At 46.4% G+C, this 17,426-nt stretch overlaps 1 protein-coding gene and 1 long non-coding RNA gene across 4 annotated transcripts; one reads left to right on the forward strand and one right to left on the reverse strand.

Annotated features, from left to right (window-relative positions):
- Nucleotides 1-2,223: 2,223 nt before the first annotated feature.
- On the reverse strand, nt 2,224-10,283 carry Mis18a (MIS18 kinetochore protein A). Its single transcript, NM_025642.1, has 5 exons — nt 9,938-10,283; nt 9,205-9,271; nt 4,548-4,670; nt 3,566-3,662; nt 2,224-2,890 (listed from the first exon to the last, which is right to left on the reverse strand). The coding sequence occupies exons 1-5, from the start codon at nt 10,182-10,184 to the stop codon at nt 2,810-2,812; spliced, it is 615 nt and encodes a 204-aa protein (NP_079918.1). The 5' UTR covers nt 10,185-10,283; the 3' UTR covers nt 2,224-2,809.
- Nucleotides 10,284-10,331: 48 nt separating this feature from the next.
- Gm17518 lies at nt 10,332-12,872 on the forward strand. 3 transcript variants are annotated; one of them, XR_385043.4, is made up of 3 exons: nt 10,415-10,968; nt 11,232-11,474; nt 11,995-12,872. It is a non-coding gene; the product is annotated as a predicted gene, 17518 (long non-coding RNA). The 3 variants fall into 3 exon arrangements; XR_876238.3 differs by having other exon boundaries at nt 10,332-10,583; nt 11,232-12,872; XR_876237.3 differs by having other exon boundaries at nt 10,336-10,968; nt 11,232-12,872.
- Nucleotides 12,873-17,426: the final 4,554 nt, after the last annotated feature.

The raw sequence follows: 17,426 nt of genomic DNA on the forward strand, positions 1-17,426 counted from the left end.
GTTATGAGAATAATATTGTTAATTGTAGTAGTGATATTTTTTGTTATAGTATTTGTGCTGGAATGTATCTGAATATCATTTAGCTGTTGTGACTAGGATGCCTTGCTTTGTACCTTGGCCTGTTCAAGCTCCTTCTGCTATGACTTTGTTTAGACCTAAGAGGGATTTTTGGCATTACTGCGGCCATTGTCACTGCTATAGCAATTTCTGCCTCTGCAGCCACAGCTGCGGCCATATCCTTTACCTCTGTGGTACAAACTGCCATGGCTGTAATTTAACCGCGGGTGTTGCAGATATCTCAGTACCTTAAGGACTGGCCAGCTGGATCTACAGCTGTCTCCCGCTTGAAAGAGTGGGCCGGAATTGGTGGACTTGCCCTGTGTCTGATACTAATCAGCAATCTGGCCTTTTGGTGCATTTGCCGTATACAGTTTCGTCAGCGCAGAACCCAAGCCTTGATGATACAGGCTTTTGCAGCGGTGGAGACAGGACAGTCTCCTCAAGTGTGGCTTGGCATGCTAGAGAAGTAGTCAATGACGGGTAAGACTCCTTGGGCGTGTCACCAACCTAAGACAGGGATCAAACCAAAGCTGTTTGTCTCCCCATGACGGGTAAGGGGCATTGCCGTAGGGGGCAACCTAAGACAGACATTCTCTCTGCCAAAAAAGAAAAAAGGGGGGAATGTGGGGAGCGGGTGTGGCGGTAGACCCAAGATGGCGCCCAGGACTGCAGCCAAGTCTTATGACTTGCACCTGACTTCCTCATACACCCAAAAATAAGCCACATCCATCGTGAGAGCTGTGCAGGCACACCATGACGCAAGATCAGGCCATTTGACGAAGGCCAATGAACTGAGATTTACTTGGACTGGGCTGATGGGGCATGGTTGAGGGACTATATAAGGGATTGCGATTGGGGGCTAGAGAGAGATTCCTGCTTGCATGTTGAAAGGTTCCTGAATAAACTGCTTTGAGAAGAACGCTGTGACGTCGCTCTTTTCTGCTGGCCCTTTTCTGCTGGCCAGAGACAGACGCGACAACCCCATCCTTTATTTCAGCTGGATTGTTGCAAAGCAAGATCAGCTATTCTTCTAAATTCCTGTAGGCAGATGACCCCACCCAAGGCAAGTACAACCAAGGCAGGTGACTCCACCTAAGTCGATAAGGTTCACTGTGGCAAGCGCTCAAGGGTCTGCTCAGCCTACTCTAGGCTGGGAAGGCCACACTGGTCTACAGAGTGAGTTCCAGAAGAGCCAAGGCTACACAGGGAAACCCTGTCTTGGAATGATGTATGTGACAGTAACTAGTAAGACTCTAAGTCACTTGTTTTCAAGTTTTTGCTTTTTCTCGGGAAGAAATGAAGAATGTAGCTATAATCCCTATGATTGTAAGACAGTTTCATTTTTTACTTAACGAATGAGATATTCAGAATGGTCTTTTGTATGCTGAGTACTTTCTTCTACACGTTAAGTTATGGGGCGGGGCTAAAATAGACTGTACCGTGCTGGGGGACCAGCTGGGAAGGAAGAGGGAAGCCTGACCTTTTTCAGTACTTGCTGATTTGGCTAGTGTTACAATACCCACCCCCACTTGCCCAGCTTCAAGCTGCCAGTGGTTTGCCAGCAGCTCAGGTATTGGCACTCTTCAGACGTCACCGGCTCCTGCAAACCACAGGCCCCTGCATGGCCCATGCCCTGTTTGATGCATACATCCATTTTTTTTTTTTTTTTTTTTTTTTGGTTTGGTTTTTCAAGCTAGGGTTTCTCTGTGTAGCCCGAGCTGTCCTGGAACTCACTCTGTAGACCAGGCTGGCCTCGAACTCAAAAATCCACCTGCCTCTGCCTCCAGAGTGCTGGGATTAAAGGCATGCGCCACCACGCCCGGCTACATCTAATTGTTAAATGAGACCACTAAGTGTAGAGTTCATACAGACATCACAGTTTGGATCTAAAATGACCCCCCTGCCGCCCCCCCCCCTCCTGCCGCCCCCCGGGCCTAGGAGCATGCTTCCAGTTACACTCTATCAGTCTCAGAATGCTCAGACACTAAGAGCTAGCTCTGCAGAGTGCTGTGACAGGCCATCTCAGTTCCTAGAAGGGGGCTGGGCAGAGCAGAGCACAGTGCATGCTCACTGAATATGTAGATTTCAAGGCCCCAGAATTTTTTTATCTCACTTAAATATGAATTTAGTTTGCAAACAAACAAAAAAAAAAACCAAACAAATGAACGTTCAAGCACTTTTGAATTCTTTATTCTCTTATTATAAAAATGAATACATTCCTTATAAAGGTATTGCATTATAGAAAATCTAAATCTAAATACAGTCCACTAATATCTTACCCAGAGAGTGCACTATCGGTTGAGTAGCCTCCAGACTCTTTAAGCATGAAGTAGCACACAGCAAAATGGGGGTCTCATGACACAATGATACTTTACACAAATTTAAATCATTCTAACAAGTCAACTGACAATTTTTCCAGAGAGGCTTAAGCACTAATTTTCAAGGGTAAAACAAGATTTTTCTCTCTACTCTTAAGTACTCAAAGTATTAAAAGTAACAAAGTTTTTAAAAGATATAAAAATACATACATATATACATACATGCACATACATACATACAAACAACAAATTTAATAGAAAAAGAAGACAGAAAATCACCCTGGTCTTTTAATTAAAATTAAAACATTAAAATCCCATAAACTGGCCTTATAATTCAAACACGGGAAACGGTTACCTCTTACCCTAAATTAAAGGCAGAGAAAGAGTTTGTTAGGAATGAGGGTGGGGCATGGTGGCGGATGGGACACAGCTCAGCTGCCCCGGCTGGCCAAGGACAGTTTAGATTCAACTTCCCGTAGCTTCTTTTGCAGGGCTGTCAGGACTTCTTCCATCTACCAGATGAAAAGGCGTGGAGAGACACACGTGTGAGCATGATTAGTTCCTCAGCTTAATGATTAGACTAAGCCATGCCACTCTGAATGCTACATGTGACATAAACATGCTTGCTCTACCAAACTCGTTAGCAGAGTGACTGACACATCCTGATAATCTTCTTAGCTTTAGTCACAGCCCACCATCTACAGTGACACATGCATTCACCATCTTGCCTGTCTCAGGAAACATTAGTATTCAGCAGTGAGCTGTCTATACCAGACAAGACAATTCGACTAAGGGCACAGATGGCTTAGCAGGTAAAGGTACCTGCTGCTGAGCCTGACATCCTGGGTTCAATCCTGAGACCTCACTGGGGATCTGACACCCTCTTCCAACCTCCACAGGCACCACGAATGCATATGGTGCACACGCAGACATGTAGGCAAAACACACAAATTACACAGACACATGAAAAAGAAAACAATTTAAATATTGCTTTGCTGAAGGGTGCATTTCTACTTTAGGATGCTGTTTTTGGTCTCAGTGTGGAATATGTTCAGTGTTGATCCAGCTTCAGCTCACAGCTCAGCTCCCTAACAGGCCATGAGCACTTTCTCACTGTGAAAGAGCTAAGTGGGGTCATCTGATCACTTCAGGAAATCATTCAAGGTGTAAATTTAGAATAAAGTTACCTGCTTTATAGACTTCTCTATTTCAACTCGGCTTTCAAGGTTGAAAAGCTCCTTGTCTTCTGACACGATTTGCTTCTCAGAGGACCCTAAGGTGTAACTGAGGTGCAGTGCATTACAAAGTTAAAGTATGAAGAGGAATAAACATCAAATTATAGCAGCTCACAATGGCAGCTCTAAGTCCATTACTCTGAGCACCAAATAACTAAACACAGCCATTCTCTCCTCATAGAGACCCTGTAAACGCACCCCTCCCGAGGCTTGGGCCAGATAGCCCTCCGTATTCACTTTCTATTAGAAATATGTCACTACTGGAATAAGCCTCCCCCTCAGGTAGTCAGGTGGCCAAACAGCATGACACCCGGAGACCCAAGGACAAGCAGAGCAAACCTAAGAAGCCACTGCTTGCTTTATATGACTTTCCAGAAGAGACTTCGATATTTTCACGTTTGTGGGACAGACCCTTGATTATCAAGATCTAGAGAGACAGTGAGAAGTTAACAGCTCCTACAGGAGCTGAGATTGGTTCCCAGCGCCCACACAGCAGCTCAGCCTCCCTAACTCCAGTTCTGGCTTTCCGGGAACCAGGCTCACATGCAGCACGCATACATACATGCAGCACGCATACATACATGCAGGCCGACCTCTGAGTTTGAGGCCAGCCGGGTCTACTTAGTGAGTTCCAGGACAGCCAGGGCTACACAGAGAAACCTTATCTCAAAAAAACCAAAACAAAATAAGTAAAATATAAATAAACAAAAAATTCAATTGATTTTTCACTTCAAAGAAAGGTCATACATTTCCTCCTACAATCTACTATCTGTCTTTTCCAATACCAAATAAATTCTTTACCATCAGAAATTGTTACTCCAGAACACACATGAACCTAACGGTGGTGATTTTGTACTGTTGTCGTCACACAGCTTCTGAGGACCTAATTCTGTGAGAACCAGTCACAAGGCAGCCGCTCATCTATTAGACCTACCTTTCAACGGCTTCAACGCTGAGGCAGAACAAGTCGCGCTTGTAGTCCAGGTTCTTAGGAGTGCATCTGTACACATAGCCAAGGCTGAGGGAGCAGCCCGTGCAGTACAGCGCCTCAAGGATGCTGCAACAGAGAAGCACCACTGCTTAGGGAGAAAGCAGCAATCTCTTTAAGAACCCTCCTTGCTCAAACCCATGAGCTGGGGCTGGCAAGATGGCTCAGGTAAAGGTGCTTGCTGCCAAGCATAACAACCTGATTCAATCTCAGGACCCACACAGTGAAACAAGAGTCCCTGACCTACACACACACACACACACACACACACACACAGACGAATGCACACAAGCATGCATGCAGGCAGGCAGACATGCACATGCACACACACGCCTCCTCTGTAGGCCAGCCCTCCTACCCCATCCTCCTGTGGCAAGTGGTGGGTGAGAAGGCTGCATCAGCACACACAGCTTCTCTCTGACACATCGAGTCACACAGATGAGGAAGAACAAAGGCAGGAGGACTCAGGAGAACTACAAGCACCGCCCTCGGCTGCACCACCTTGGGCAACACAAATGCCAAGCCAGGGTTTTCCAGAACTGAGTCCCTGATCTGGTACTGAGACAAACTACTTAAAATCTGGAAAAGCAACAAAAAGATTCTGGGTCTCCTGTTCTTACAGTCGGGCTGCCATCTGTGGCCTCGGTGGGAGAGGATGCACCTAGCCCTGCAGAGACTTGATGTGCCACGGAGGTGGGGACACACAGGGGAGACCCCACCCACTCAGAGAAGGGGAGGGGAGAGTGGGGGAAGGACTGTGGGAGGGGGTGACTGGGAGGGGAGCAGTGAGTAAGATGAGAAAGGAAAAGAGAGAGAGAGAGAGAGAGACAGACAGACAGACAGATGGATGGATGCTTATAAAGGTCCAAATTTAAAAACACAGATTCTGCATGTCTTTTACAATGTCCAACCCATCATTAATATTCTAGGTAGGAAAAGAGGCAATTTTATTGTAATGAAGCAGAGAATATGCATTTGAGGCTTTTAAGCCACCTGGTGTCTGATGTAAGCATTAACCCTGTACTGTAGCCGTAGAACCAGTCTCACTCACAGACCTCCAGGAATGGTGGGACACACCTTTAATCCCAGCATTTGGGAGGCAGGTGGATCTCTGAGGGCAAGACCAGCCTGGTTTATCCAGTAAGCTCCCGGACAGGCAGGGCTACACAGGGAAACCGTCTTGAAAATAAAGAAACAAATAAAAACATGGCCAACCCACGTGCCAGTCTGTAACTCTGCTCCAGGAGCAGGCAGTGGGTTTGCAGACTTTCAGACAAAAGTTCTGCACAGTTGGGTGATGCCCCATGGCAAGAACAACTGCACAAGCCCGGTGGGGAGTATTCACCATGAATCAGCTTGGTCTCCTGGTCCTCTGCCCCAACCATCCAGGTGCTGGGACTGTAGATGTGTGTCACCATGACCAGTTAGTTACCTCAGTCGCTGACATGCATCTGCCATGTCCATGCTAGACCTGTCCTGTTTCCTTACACTGTACTTTGACATAAACACTTTACTATCAACTAGAGACGTGTCAATACAGGCGATTAACGGCATTTTACTGAAGTTTCTGTTATTTCTCTGCGTAACTGTTTCTCCAGTCTTCTTGGCTCCTGTTCCACGGATCTGGCTCTCCCTCTGTGCCCGCTCACATCTTTAAACTGTCCGCACAGTCCAATGTCTCCCAAAAGCCCTTGCAAATTAATGTACCTAAATTACCATTCTACAGTCCCAACATTTACCAAATGCTTACTGGATTTTTAGATCTACTCTTTTTTGTTTGTTTGTTTTTTGGTTTTTCGAGACAGGGTTTCTCTGTGTAGCCTTGGCTGTCCTAGAACTCACTTTGTAGACCAGGCTGGCCTCGAACTCAGAAATCTGCCTGCCTCTGCCTCCCGAGTGCTGGGATTAAAGGCGTGCGCCACCACGCCCGGCTAGATCTACTCTTAATTAAAGTACTGGAATGTACACGACAATGGGTTATTACTTCAAAGTATTTTAATTCCTCCTTCACATGGGACCTGTTACCACTAAGTGTCTGTTCTTGACATCATACCAAAGGGAGCCACTGAAGAGCCAGGCAAGGCAAGACAGACATGGAGATGCTTTCTAATTATCACAACAACATATGGAACAAAGGTCAAAACATCACCACCAGGTAAAATTTCACTAGTGATAGAACTGGTTAAGCTATCTGCCACTCATTCGGTATTGTTTCCATGGTGTGTTTAAAAGACTTCCCATAAGATATGTCGATATATCTTGGGGTTGAGGGACTGGGTGAGAGCCTAAAAGCAGCACTACTCTTGCAGAGCACCTGAGTTGTTCCCAGAATCTACACAGCAGCTCACAGGGTTATTGGGCTTACACTTCCATATTGTAGTCCATCGGTGAAGGAAGTCAGGACACAAACGCAAAGGGGGCAGGAACCTGGAGGCAGGAGCTGATGCAGAGGCCATGGAGGGGTGCTGCTTACTAGCTTGTTCAGCCCGCTTTCTTACAGTACGCAGGGCCATCAGCCCAGGAGTGGCCCCACCCACAATGGGCTGGCCCCTCCCACAATGGGCTGGGCCTCCCCATGGATCACTAGTGAGGAAAAGGCTTTCCAGGCTTGCCTACAGCTCAACCTTATGGAGGCTCTTCCTCACTGAGGTTCCCTCCTCCTCTTCAGATAGAGCTAAACTAACATAGAACTAGGCAGGATAGGTTCTTTATCATAGTCCACACTAATCCAGACCCTAGAACACCCTTGGGGAACAGTAGGGAGTAAGCGGCCACTATCATTGGGCCCAATTCAGCTTATCATTGAACAAGACTTGAGAAGCAACACGAGGCACTATAAAGCAGCTTTAAACAAGAACTGGCTCAATTGTAAGACCCTCCTCGGTAAAGGACAGAAATCAGGAAAACAGAGATAGTACTGCTAGCTCTATAGGCGGCTTCTGAAGCCCATCCCATGCCTTCGTTGACCACTATAATGACTTAGCCAGATGTTCAGTAGAAAGGACCTTCTGAAAAACGTAAAAGCATCCCAAAGCAACACAGTATTTCACAGGGCCCTGGTGAAACAAACCCAAGACAATTTAAGGCAATACAAACAACGGGTTGAGGCCATGCAAGCAAAGAGCTCAAGTAACCCCAGATCACTGACAGGGAAAGGCGGCTCCTTCTCAAATCTCTACCAATCTGAAGCCTGGTCAGTGGGAACACAGTCAGTGCAGAAGAGTGGACCTGCTACACAGACCTGACACACATGGAAAAGGAGCTGACATTAAAAGACTCAAGACGGGAAGCAGAACACCTCAGAGGGAGGAAGGCAATGCCCCGATCCCTGTAAGACTTACTGTAATCAGTGCTCTAGCCGAGGGGAAGCTAATTCCTTGGGCTCGTAGCCTTTGGCCACAAAATAAAATATCACCTAAAGTTGAGATTTGGAGAGATGGCTCAATGGTTAAGAGCACTGGCTGCTCTTGTAGAGAGAGAGCCAAGTTCAACTCCCAGTACCCACAGTGCAGCTCACAACTGTCTGTAACTCCCAGTTCCAGAGGATCCAATGCCCTCTTCTGACCTTCCTAGGCACCAGGCACACACATGGTGAACATACATACATACTTGCAAAATACTCATACATAGAAAATAATAAATTTAAAAATATATGAAATTGAGATTTCCAAGCTTGAAATCAGCTACTTGCCAACAACATAATCTGTCACACCCATATCATCTTTATCAATGTCAATGCAATTTCCCTGCCAGTTTCTATAACACTTATATTCGAATATTACTAAAACCATTATTAAAACCTTCAAGTCAGTCCCACCTCTTGATTCTCTGATTGAGGTACTACCTGAACTAGTTTCTACACCTCAGCAAGACACGGCTCCTCTCTGGGGTAGCAAACATAAAAGGCAGAGCTTTCTACTCAGTCTGCTGAGGACAGCACTTGCCAACACTAGTTAGTAGTCAGCCGTGACAAGTTATCTGTCCCCTCGGCCCCAGCACATGGAACCTGGGACTAGTGACTTACAGCCACAGATGGCCTGTCTGCGTAGCCCAGTCAGCTGTGGGTGTGGGCTCTGTATTAGTATTTTCTGTCTGCCAGTACAAGGAAGAGACAGGCAGCACTGGGACAGGAATAGGACACTTTCAACTTGGAGATTTTAAGATAGATATTTTCTGCTTTACTTTCCATTTTCTTTGGCACCAAACTCAGAGCCCTAAAAATCAGTGTTAAATACACTTTCAGAATCTTAGAAACTCCCACTTTCCGATCTTAAGGGGCTATCACCATCAAATAATGGATCCTTTCTTCTTTTCAATGCATTCAATTACCATGAAAAGTTATATCTCAAGCAATCTCACAGAACGGTCGGTAGAAGATTTTTCCTTAAAATTAAAGTTTTCAGCCGGGCGTGGTGGCGCACGCCTTTAATCCCAGCACTCGGGAGGCAGAGGCAGGCTGATTTCTGAGTTCGAGGCCAGCCTGGTCTACAAAGTGAGTTCCAGGACAGGCAGGGCTATACAGAGAAACCCTGTCTCGAAAAACCAAAAATAAATAAATAAAATAAAATTTTCTCTCACATATTCACATAAATATCTTACTTACCAACCGTCTTCATCTCTGCACTTGGACAGTTTCGGTTCCTTATCCACAGAGACGTTACAGGAGACGCCTGGAAAGAGAGTCGCAACACTTTGTTAGTGTGGTTTGTTGTTACACACCTGCAGACAGGAACTTTTAACTCAACTTTAACTTGTATTTTAGAGGACTAGGGGAAAAAAAGAGCCCAAAGACTGGTGGGAAGTGGGGTACTCCCGTGGTTCAGCACTAAAGGGATGGGGGCCTTCTGGGAGAAGAGGTGGAACAAGGATTACTTCACATCCTTTTCTGAAAACCAGTGGGGTTAAGAGATAAACAAAATGACCCAGCGAAGAGCATTGGGACTCACCCAGTAAAGACATCGCCTACTCTGTGGCCATATACCATACACTTATTTAATCGTCCCCGTTATCCCATCATTATCCCTCGTTTTGGAGACGAGAAACTTGAGGCACAAGCAGTTGAACAGACTGCCCAAGGACACTAAGCTAAGTCCCCAAAGCAGCTGACAGAGTCCGTCAGATGTGAAAACACTCCCCTGAAGGAAGCACCTTCCTAAAACGTCAGGATGACGCTCAACCGCTGCCCTTGGGGGGCATGGAAGACCCAGGAAAAAACTTGTCACTCGTGAGCCACCCACAGGGACGCCTCTCCTGCGGTTTGCTGGGACAGCTCTCGTCCCCACCCCAGCCCCCGCAGCCCCAGGAAACCCCGACGCAGGAGGGCGGCCCGAACTGACTGCGCAACAGGATGCAGTTGGTGTCCTCCTGGCTGGCCACCCAGGTGAGCGAGTCGCCCAGTGGCCGGCGACAGCGGGCACAAAGGAACACCAGCGGGTTCTCCGCCGCGGCCGCCTTCTCCTCAGGCCGTTCCTTCTCTAGCCCTAACGCGTCTGCGCTCGACATGTTTGCCCACTTCTGCAGCCGCAGGTAGCGGCTCGAGTCTTCCGACAGACGCTTCTCCAGCAGGGGGGACTCGCTCGACATAGCCAGGCGGTTTTAACCACAAGCGGTCAAGGAACATCCCAGAGACCAGGAAGCAGCCATGACATACGAATTTGCCGCGCCCCGGAACCTCACGGGAATAATACCTCTGCGCATGCGCAAGGTGCAAGAGGCGGGGCACCGCCCGAAGGGGTGGGACCTGAAGAAGGGCCCGACTGCATCGAAGGCGCATGCTCGCCATCTGACCGGCGCGCGAGCCGCGCTCACTGCGCTTGCGTCCTGCGGTCTTCCTGAGCGAAAGCTGGTGAACTGGGGTGCTGGGGTGCTATCTGCGGGCATTTCAGCTCCTTCCGCCGCTGCTGAGAAAGTTGAAGGCTTCGAATTAAATGAGTAGCAGCTCACCTAGTTCCTCCACACTGTTAGCGGGCATGCCCGTGCTGGGTAAGCAGACCCATCTTCACGGAGCCGAAAGTGGACCCAGGAATTCCAAGCGGTGTACTGCAAGTCACATCTCTGATTCTAGCCCGTCTGCTCCCGGAGACCCGCTTTCCTACATCTAGAAAAAAACAGGGGTCTGTGGCGAGCCAAAGACGCCCCCTGCCTCAAGGACCCAGCGTTACTGAGACTAGCACTGCAAGGAAAAAATATGAGAAGCTGGAGGGGACAGCATCGCTGTGGCTACAGAGTGGGCGTGTGTCTGGGTCAGAGTATGGTTCACCCTACTCCAGGGCGGGAAGGACGGTCAGTCTAAAGAAAGTCAGCTTTTGATTTCAAAGACCACAGGCTAGAGGGAAGGCGCGCCACCACGAACAGCCTGGATGCATCAGTAAGAAACAACACGCAAAGACCACCATATCCCCCTCCCCCCCCCCCCCCCCCCCAGTCACACTACCCAGTTCGCTTCACTAAACTACATCACACTTACCACCTATTTTCGTATCTCTGGCCACTAGCAAAAAGTTTCAAATCCTAAGTCGTTGACCTGACCGAGGTGGTACCAGGCTGGAAACTAGAAAGGCTATTTTGCCTTCTCTGAATATGATTTTGACTTTCTGTTTTTTGAATCTTTTTTTTTTTTTTTTTGTCCAGGCTGCCCAGGAATTCATTATGTAGCTCACCCACAGTGATCCTCCTGCTTCAGCCTCCCACATGCTAGGATAACAGCCCAGCCCAGAGGCAAAGAAATGACTCCTTTTGGAACCTATTTCAACAAGTCCCTGAGGCGTATCGACCTTTAACCGCCAGGAATCCTGTGGTCCTGCTTGAGGTGTGCCAAGACGGAACGGAGCAAAGAATACCATAAACCAACAGACTTTGCAAATACACTGGAAGGTACACCAATAGGCAGATTACAGCAAAGCAGTGGGACCCTGCTGTAGACCCTGATGCTACCTGGCCATACTCTTAGCATTTTGGTTATAAGCTGGGGAATCTGTTTGTACACATTAAAGTATTTAACTAATAGTCAGAAGGATATGGCCACATACAAGGGAGGGGAGTAAATGACCACGGAGGGGACTCAAGGTAACCCCAAATTACTGGGCTTTGAACTTCCAACCTCTCCACATCACTGATGCTCTGATCCTCCAGCTAGCCATTGTAGTCTCTTCTTCTTTCCTGGAAATTTCCTTTAAAGTTCCAAGATCCCCAGTGGATGCAGGAAATAGCAGACGTTGCCAAACACTCTAGAACCAATGTTTTGTTTTGCTGAACTAGGTGTGGTGGGAAGGGAGGGGAAGGAAAAGACAGGAGAAAGGACAGATAGAGGAAGCAGGAGGAGAAATGAATGGATGAGGCCTTGAGCATCTTCCTGAACAGATTGTGGGTTCATTTTTATTTGCATGTATTTAAGGGGGAACATGAACATGCTGGAGGTCAGAGGACAACTTGAAGCCTCTTGTTTTCTTCCTGAGGATTGAACTTGGCCTTGCTACCGAGCGCCTCTGACCTCTGAGACATCACACCAGCCCGAGTTATGGATGTGCAGAACCACACAGGCAGCTGAGGGAAACGGGAAGCTAACAACCGCTGATCACGCTCACAGGCTGATCCTAATTGCTTGCACTGCCTAACGCTTGCACACCACAGTGACAATAAGATGTGATTGCAGGTCCCGGAAGCTGGTGGCTTACTTCCCTAGCTGGCAGGTTTGATTGCAGCTATTCAAAGACCATTTAGATGTGTGCATGTGTCTAGGATCCAAATGGTACCCAAGTCTGCCTTCCCTGACCAACCAGCACCAGGAGAAGGATACACTGTCCCCTCAGCCCCCAGGGACTTGCCACCCACTGTTAGATCCCTTCTTAGGGGATATAACACACTAAGGGATAAGCAGAAGTCAGATGGGCTGACATATCTGTATTCCAGAAGAAACTGAGGAATGTGTCTCAACTTCTTAAAAGTCCTCAGAGTCGGGATATTCTTTAAATAGTGTTTCTTCTCTCTTTCATTTAATGAGTGGAATCATGATTTCCCAGTCCCCAACTGAACCTTGGATCTCGTGAATGTTAAAAACAAGTAGCGGGGAGCTGGAGAGATGGCTCAGCGGTTAAGAGCACTGGATGCTCTTCCAAAGGTCCTGAGTTCAATTCCCAGCAACCTTATGGTGGCTCACAACCATCTGTAATGCAATCTGGTGCCCTCTCCTGCCATGCAAGGCATACATGCAAGGCAGAACACTGTATGCATGATAATAAATAAATAAGTAAATAAATAAATCTTTAAAAAGTAGGCAGAACACGTAGTTTCCAGCAAAACTGCAACAGAGTGGAGCTGAGAAACCCACACGTTCTCATCAGTCTATTTCATTCTGAAATGAACAGCCTGAGGTCCACGGGGCTCAAAGCAACTAGCAGAGGAAGAGAGCCTGGACTGTTAAATATTGAGAGCACACACCCCCTTCTAAGAAAGTAGCCCCCTTACCTCACAGAAACACCTAGAAAAGAACAATGTCGCCGTCCAGACCTTGCTTATGATTTTAAAGGGAAAGAAACAATGCTGGCAGCCAAGGTCTTAGAGGTAAACAGGTCACTGTTATCTCAAAGCATCGACCTTCACAGGAGTATTAGTTTTTCCTAATGCCAAAAGGTGGGAGAAGATGTTTAATTTGCCCCTCCCAACCCCTGTTCTTAAGACTATTGTCACACCAATAACTTTGCCTTAGCAATTAGTAATCCAATAGACAAAAGGGAAAACTTCAAACTTACTTAAGTTATGTTCAGTTAGAAAGGAAGGAAGGAGAAGACCTATAATCTGCAATAACTCTTATCTATAATAACTATAACATCCACAATATATACCTATAATATCTACATATATCATAATATTTTATCTATAATAACTCAGTTTAAAATACCTACACAAAGATGTAAAGTTCTTCCCTACACCCCACCTGACCTGGACTTGGAAAATAGATCAGTCATCAAAGTTCTTGCCATACAAGAATGGGATGAGAAGCAGTTTGAGCCTCAACCCATGTTTAAAAAACAAAACCCAGGCAGCACTAAATGAACATGGGTCCTGTGGTTGAAGTCCGGTTCTCATGCTCTCCAAACAAGCAACACTTTATGAGAAGAACCAATTCCCTAACAAAAACAGGGTCACACAGGCATGAAATTATTCCAAGTCACATGAAAGTTTTTTTTTTTTAAGTTCTGTTCCTTACAGAAAGGTTCTAAATGGAGCCAAGAGTTTCCCGCTTCAATAAAACCCAGATATTAACATTGGCAAAATGCCACTCATCAACCAAATATAAATTTTTCTGGACTGTTGTTTTTAAAACAAAAATCCCAAACGTTCGAGTTACCAAATGAAGTCTCGGGAGCCAGAGGCTGTGGTGAAAGCCTGCTGGCTCAGAGAAGCAGAGAAAGCACCCAGCTGCCCTTCCTATTCCACTGAGTCCCAGAAGGAAAAAGCTCTCCTCCACACTCTCCTAAACACCCTTCAATCCAAAGACCCTCTTTTCTCCTCCCTGGGTTTTCCTGTGTTCACTTCCTGTCGTTGACTTTATTTAACTCTTGTTTACAGGAAGCTCTTGGGTGAAAGGTGGTGCTAGGGCTGAGCCGCACCACAACAAGAAACAGGTTTCTCCAATTCCCAATCTTGGGGTTCACAGTGTGATCAAAAATCCTGTAACATGGACTTCCTCGGATTTGGCACTAACAACATCCTTGTCTCCTGTTCCAAGATCCAACCCAAAATGCTATGGTGCTGTGAGGAGTCTCTTCTCTTCTCTTCTCTTCTCTTCTCTTCTCTTCTCTTCTCTTCTCTTCTCTTCTCTTCTCTTCTCTTCTCTTCTCTTCTCTTCTCTTCTCTTCTCTTCTTTCTTTCTTTCTTTCTTTCTTTTCTTTCTTTCTTTTTTCTAAGATGGGGTTTCTCTGTGTATCCCTGGCTGTCCTGGAACTCACTCTGTAGACCAGGCTGGCCTTGAACTCAGAAATCCGCCTGCCTCTGCCTCCGGAGTGCTGGGATCAAAGGTGTGCACCACCACGTCCAGTGTGTCTGTCTCTTGCCATACAAGAGACAGACCAATCTTTGCCACTTACTTAGCTTCCCAGCTGGATTCTTCTAAAAGGTACCAGGAAGTTATTTTGTAGGACACCCTTGGTTTATCTTTTCCTAATGTCTTAATCAGAATTTGTAAATGTAAATGTCACTTTTATTTCCTCAGATGAAGAGATGAGATGAGAGCCATATCCACGCTCTGCAAATGGTGGCTTGGGCTGAGCCCAGGGCATTTTTTTTTTTTTTTCGAGACAGGGTTTCTCTGTATAGCCCTGGCTGTCCTGGAACTCACTTTATAGACCAGGCTGGCCTCGAACTCTCGAACTCAGAAATCCACTTGCCTCTGCCCCTCCCGAGTGCTGGGATTAAAGGCGTTGCTACCACGCCCAGCTTGCCCAGGGCCTGCCTGCCTGCCTTTCTTTCTTTCTTTCTTTTTTCTTTCTTTCTTTCTTTCTTTCTTTCTTTCTTTCTTTCTTTCTTTCTTTCTTTCTTTCTTTCTTTCTCTTTCTTTCTTTCTTTCTTTCTTTCTTTCTTCCTTTCTCTCCTTCTTCCTTCCTTCCTTTCTTTCTTTAAGATTTATTTATTTATTCATTTATTTTATAAATGTGAGTACCCTGCTGCTGTCTTCAGACACACCAGAAGAGGGCATCAGATCCCATTACAGATGGTTGTGAGCCACCATGTGGTTGCTGGGAATTGAACTCAGGACCTCTAAAAGAGCAAGCAGCCAGTGCTCTTAACCACTGAGCCATCTCTCCAGCCCCGGAGATTTCTATCTAACTATCCCTAAGCTTAGGCCTGGAAGCTGCTAGCCTCCGTACAATCAAGTCATCTGCAAACATGGACCTTGAAGGCTTCAGCTTCCAGACTCCATCTGCTAACCTGGACCTAGAATGTTTCATCCTCTGAGACTCACTGCCAAATAATCTCACTCTTTCTAGTACTTTCTGAACTCTGGCTGGCTGACTCAAATTTCTCTCCTGCCCGATTCAAATTGGCTTCTCTCAGCTTCTGACTAAATTGCTCTGCTTGGGAAAACTGCCTCTGAACTCCATGAACCGAGCTGTTTTGAACACAACCTCTCAGCTCGGAGTTGAACTGAGCTCATCTGCACGGAACTGAATTGCACTGAACTGAACTGCTCCAAACTGAACTGAATTCAGTTCTCTCTCTCTCTCTCTCTCTCTCTCTCTCTCTCTCTCTCTCTCTCTCTCTCTCTCTCTCTCACTGATGAGCCCAGGGCATTTTTTTTTTTCGAGACAGGGTTTCTCTGTATAGCCCCGGCTGTCCTGGATCTCACTTTGTAGACCAGGCTGGCCTCGAACTCAGAAATCCGCCTGCCTCTGCCTCCCGAGTGCTGGGATTAAAGGCGTGTGCCACCATGCCCGGCTCCCTCACTGCTTTTTAAGTAGCCTCTCTTTCCTGTCGGTTCTGTGAGAGTTGGGTGTGTTCTATTTCTAACTCATCCTATCAAATCTTTCTCTGATTCAACATTTCGTCTGTCCCTCAGTTAGAAGTCATTGTTTAGGATTAAAGGCGTGCACTAAAGGCCTGTCTATATTCCAGCCAGTGGGATCAAAGGTGTATACTAAGGACATGTCTGTATTCCAGCTGGATCATATCTTTGGATATGACCCCTTACCAGAGCATCCATGTTGCTGGATTAAAATCCTGTACAAGAATTACTGGGGCCATGAATTTGACAAGAGCACCACAGAGGTGATGTATCCCTCAGTGCACATATTATGTGACAGATGATGCCATCATTGCTTGTCTGTGATGTGAGGTGTGATACTTGGAGTTTTCTTGTGATTGTTTTACTCTGTGTAAACAGTATTCAAGTTAGTAATTAACAATTTGGAGATTCTTGTTAAACTAGACAAATGTTGTTTCTGTTCAAACTTTCACCTACTAGTTTGACATCCATCCATTTTTACATGCCCACCAAAGTCTTGCCATCTAATAGTTGCGATGAATCATAGGAGTGGTGGATTTTCTATTTCTCCCCATCCTATAGTTGTGTGAGGAAGAGCTACATTTGGCTAACACATTTATTTAGCCAACAATCACTAGTGGACTCACCTGTAGCCACTTTTTCTGTGGCATGCCCTTTACTGCTTGCTACCAGTATGGATTTTTATACATTTTCACATTCTAAAGTTTTATGTTACATATTTATTTTTAGTTATTTAATAATGGTTGCTTTTGAGGGCCTTGTCTGCTAATTCTAGTCTCTGGATCATTCGTTTCAGAATTGGCTTTCTTTGACTTCATTTTCTCCAGATGGCATGCCGTTCTCTTTTGAAGTCTTTTTGTAGGTAGAGTGGTCCTCTTGTTGTATGTGGTGCTTAGCTTTAAGCTCCAGCTTGCCACGAGCTCATGTCAAGCCTAGTTACTGAGGGCTCCCTGAGGTCAGGGTGTGGGCAAGCCTGTGGGGCATTGTTTTGGTTGCCTTACCTAAGGGGAGGTAGAAGACCCACCCTGAACATAGCCTAGACCATTTCATGGGCTGGGTGGGCCCTGAGCAACATAAGAGTAAAGCAGGCAGGCGGCACAGGTGGGATGCCCCCTGAGCAGAAGCAGGCAGGTGGCATGGGTGGGTTTGACTCCACTCTTAAGCATGATGTGACTTAGGGGCTCTGGGTCCTTCTGCCTTGGCTTACCCCCAGTGATAAATGGAAGCAAACTAGATAAACCCTTTCTCCCCTAAGTTGATTTAGTCAGTGTGGTGATTTGACTAGAAATGCCCCATAGATCCATGTGTTTGATTGCTTGGCCATA

This window comes from Mus musculus, chromosome 16, assembly GCF_000001635.26.
Source record: "Mus musculus strain C57BL/6J chromosome 16, GRCm38.p6 C57BL/6J".
In the NCBI taxonomy this organism is placed as follows: Eukaryota; Metazoa; Chordata; class Mammalia; order Rodentia; family Muridae; genus Mus; species Mus musculus.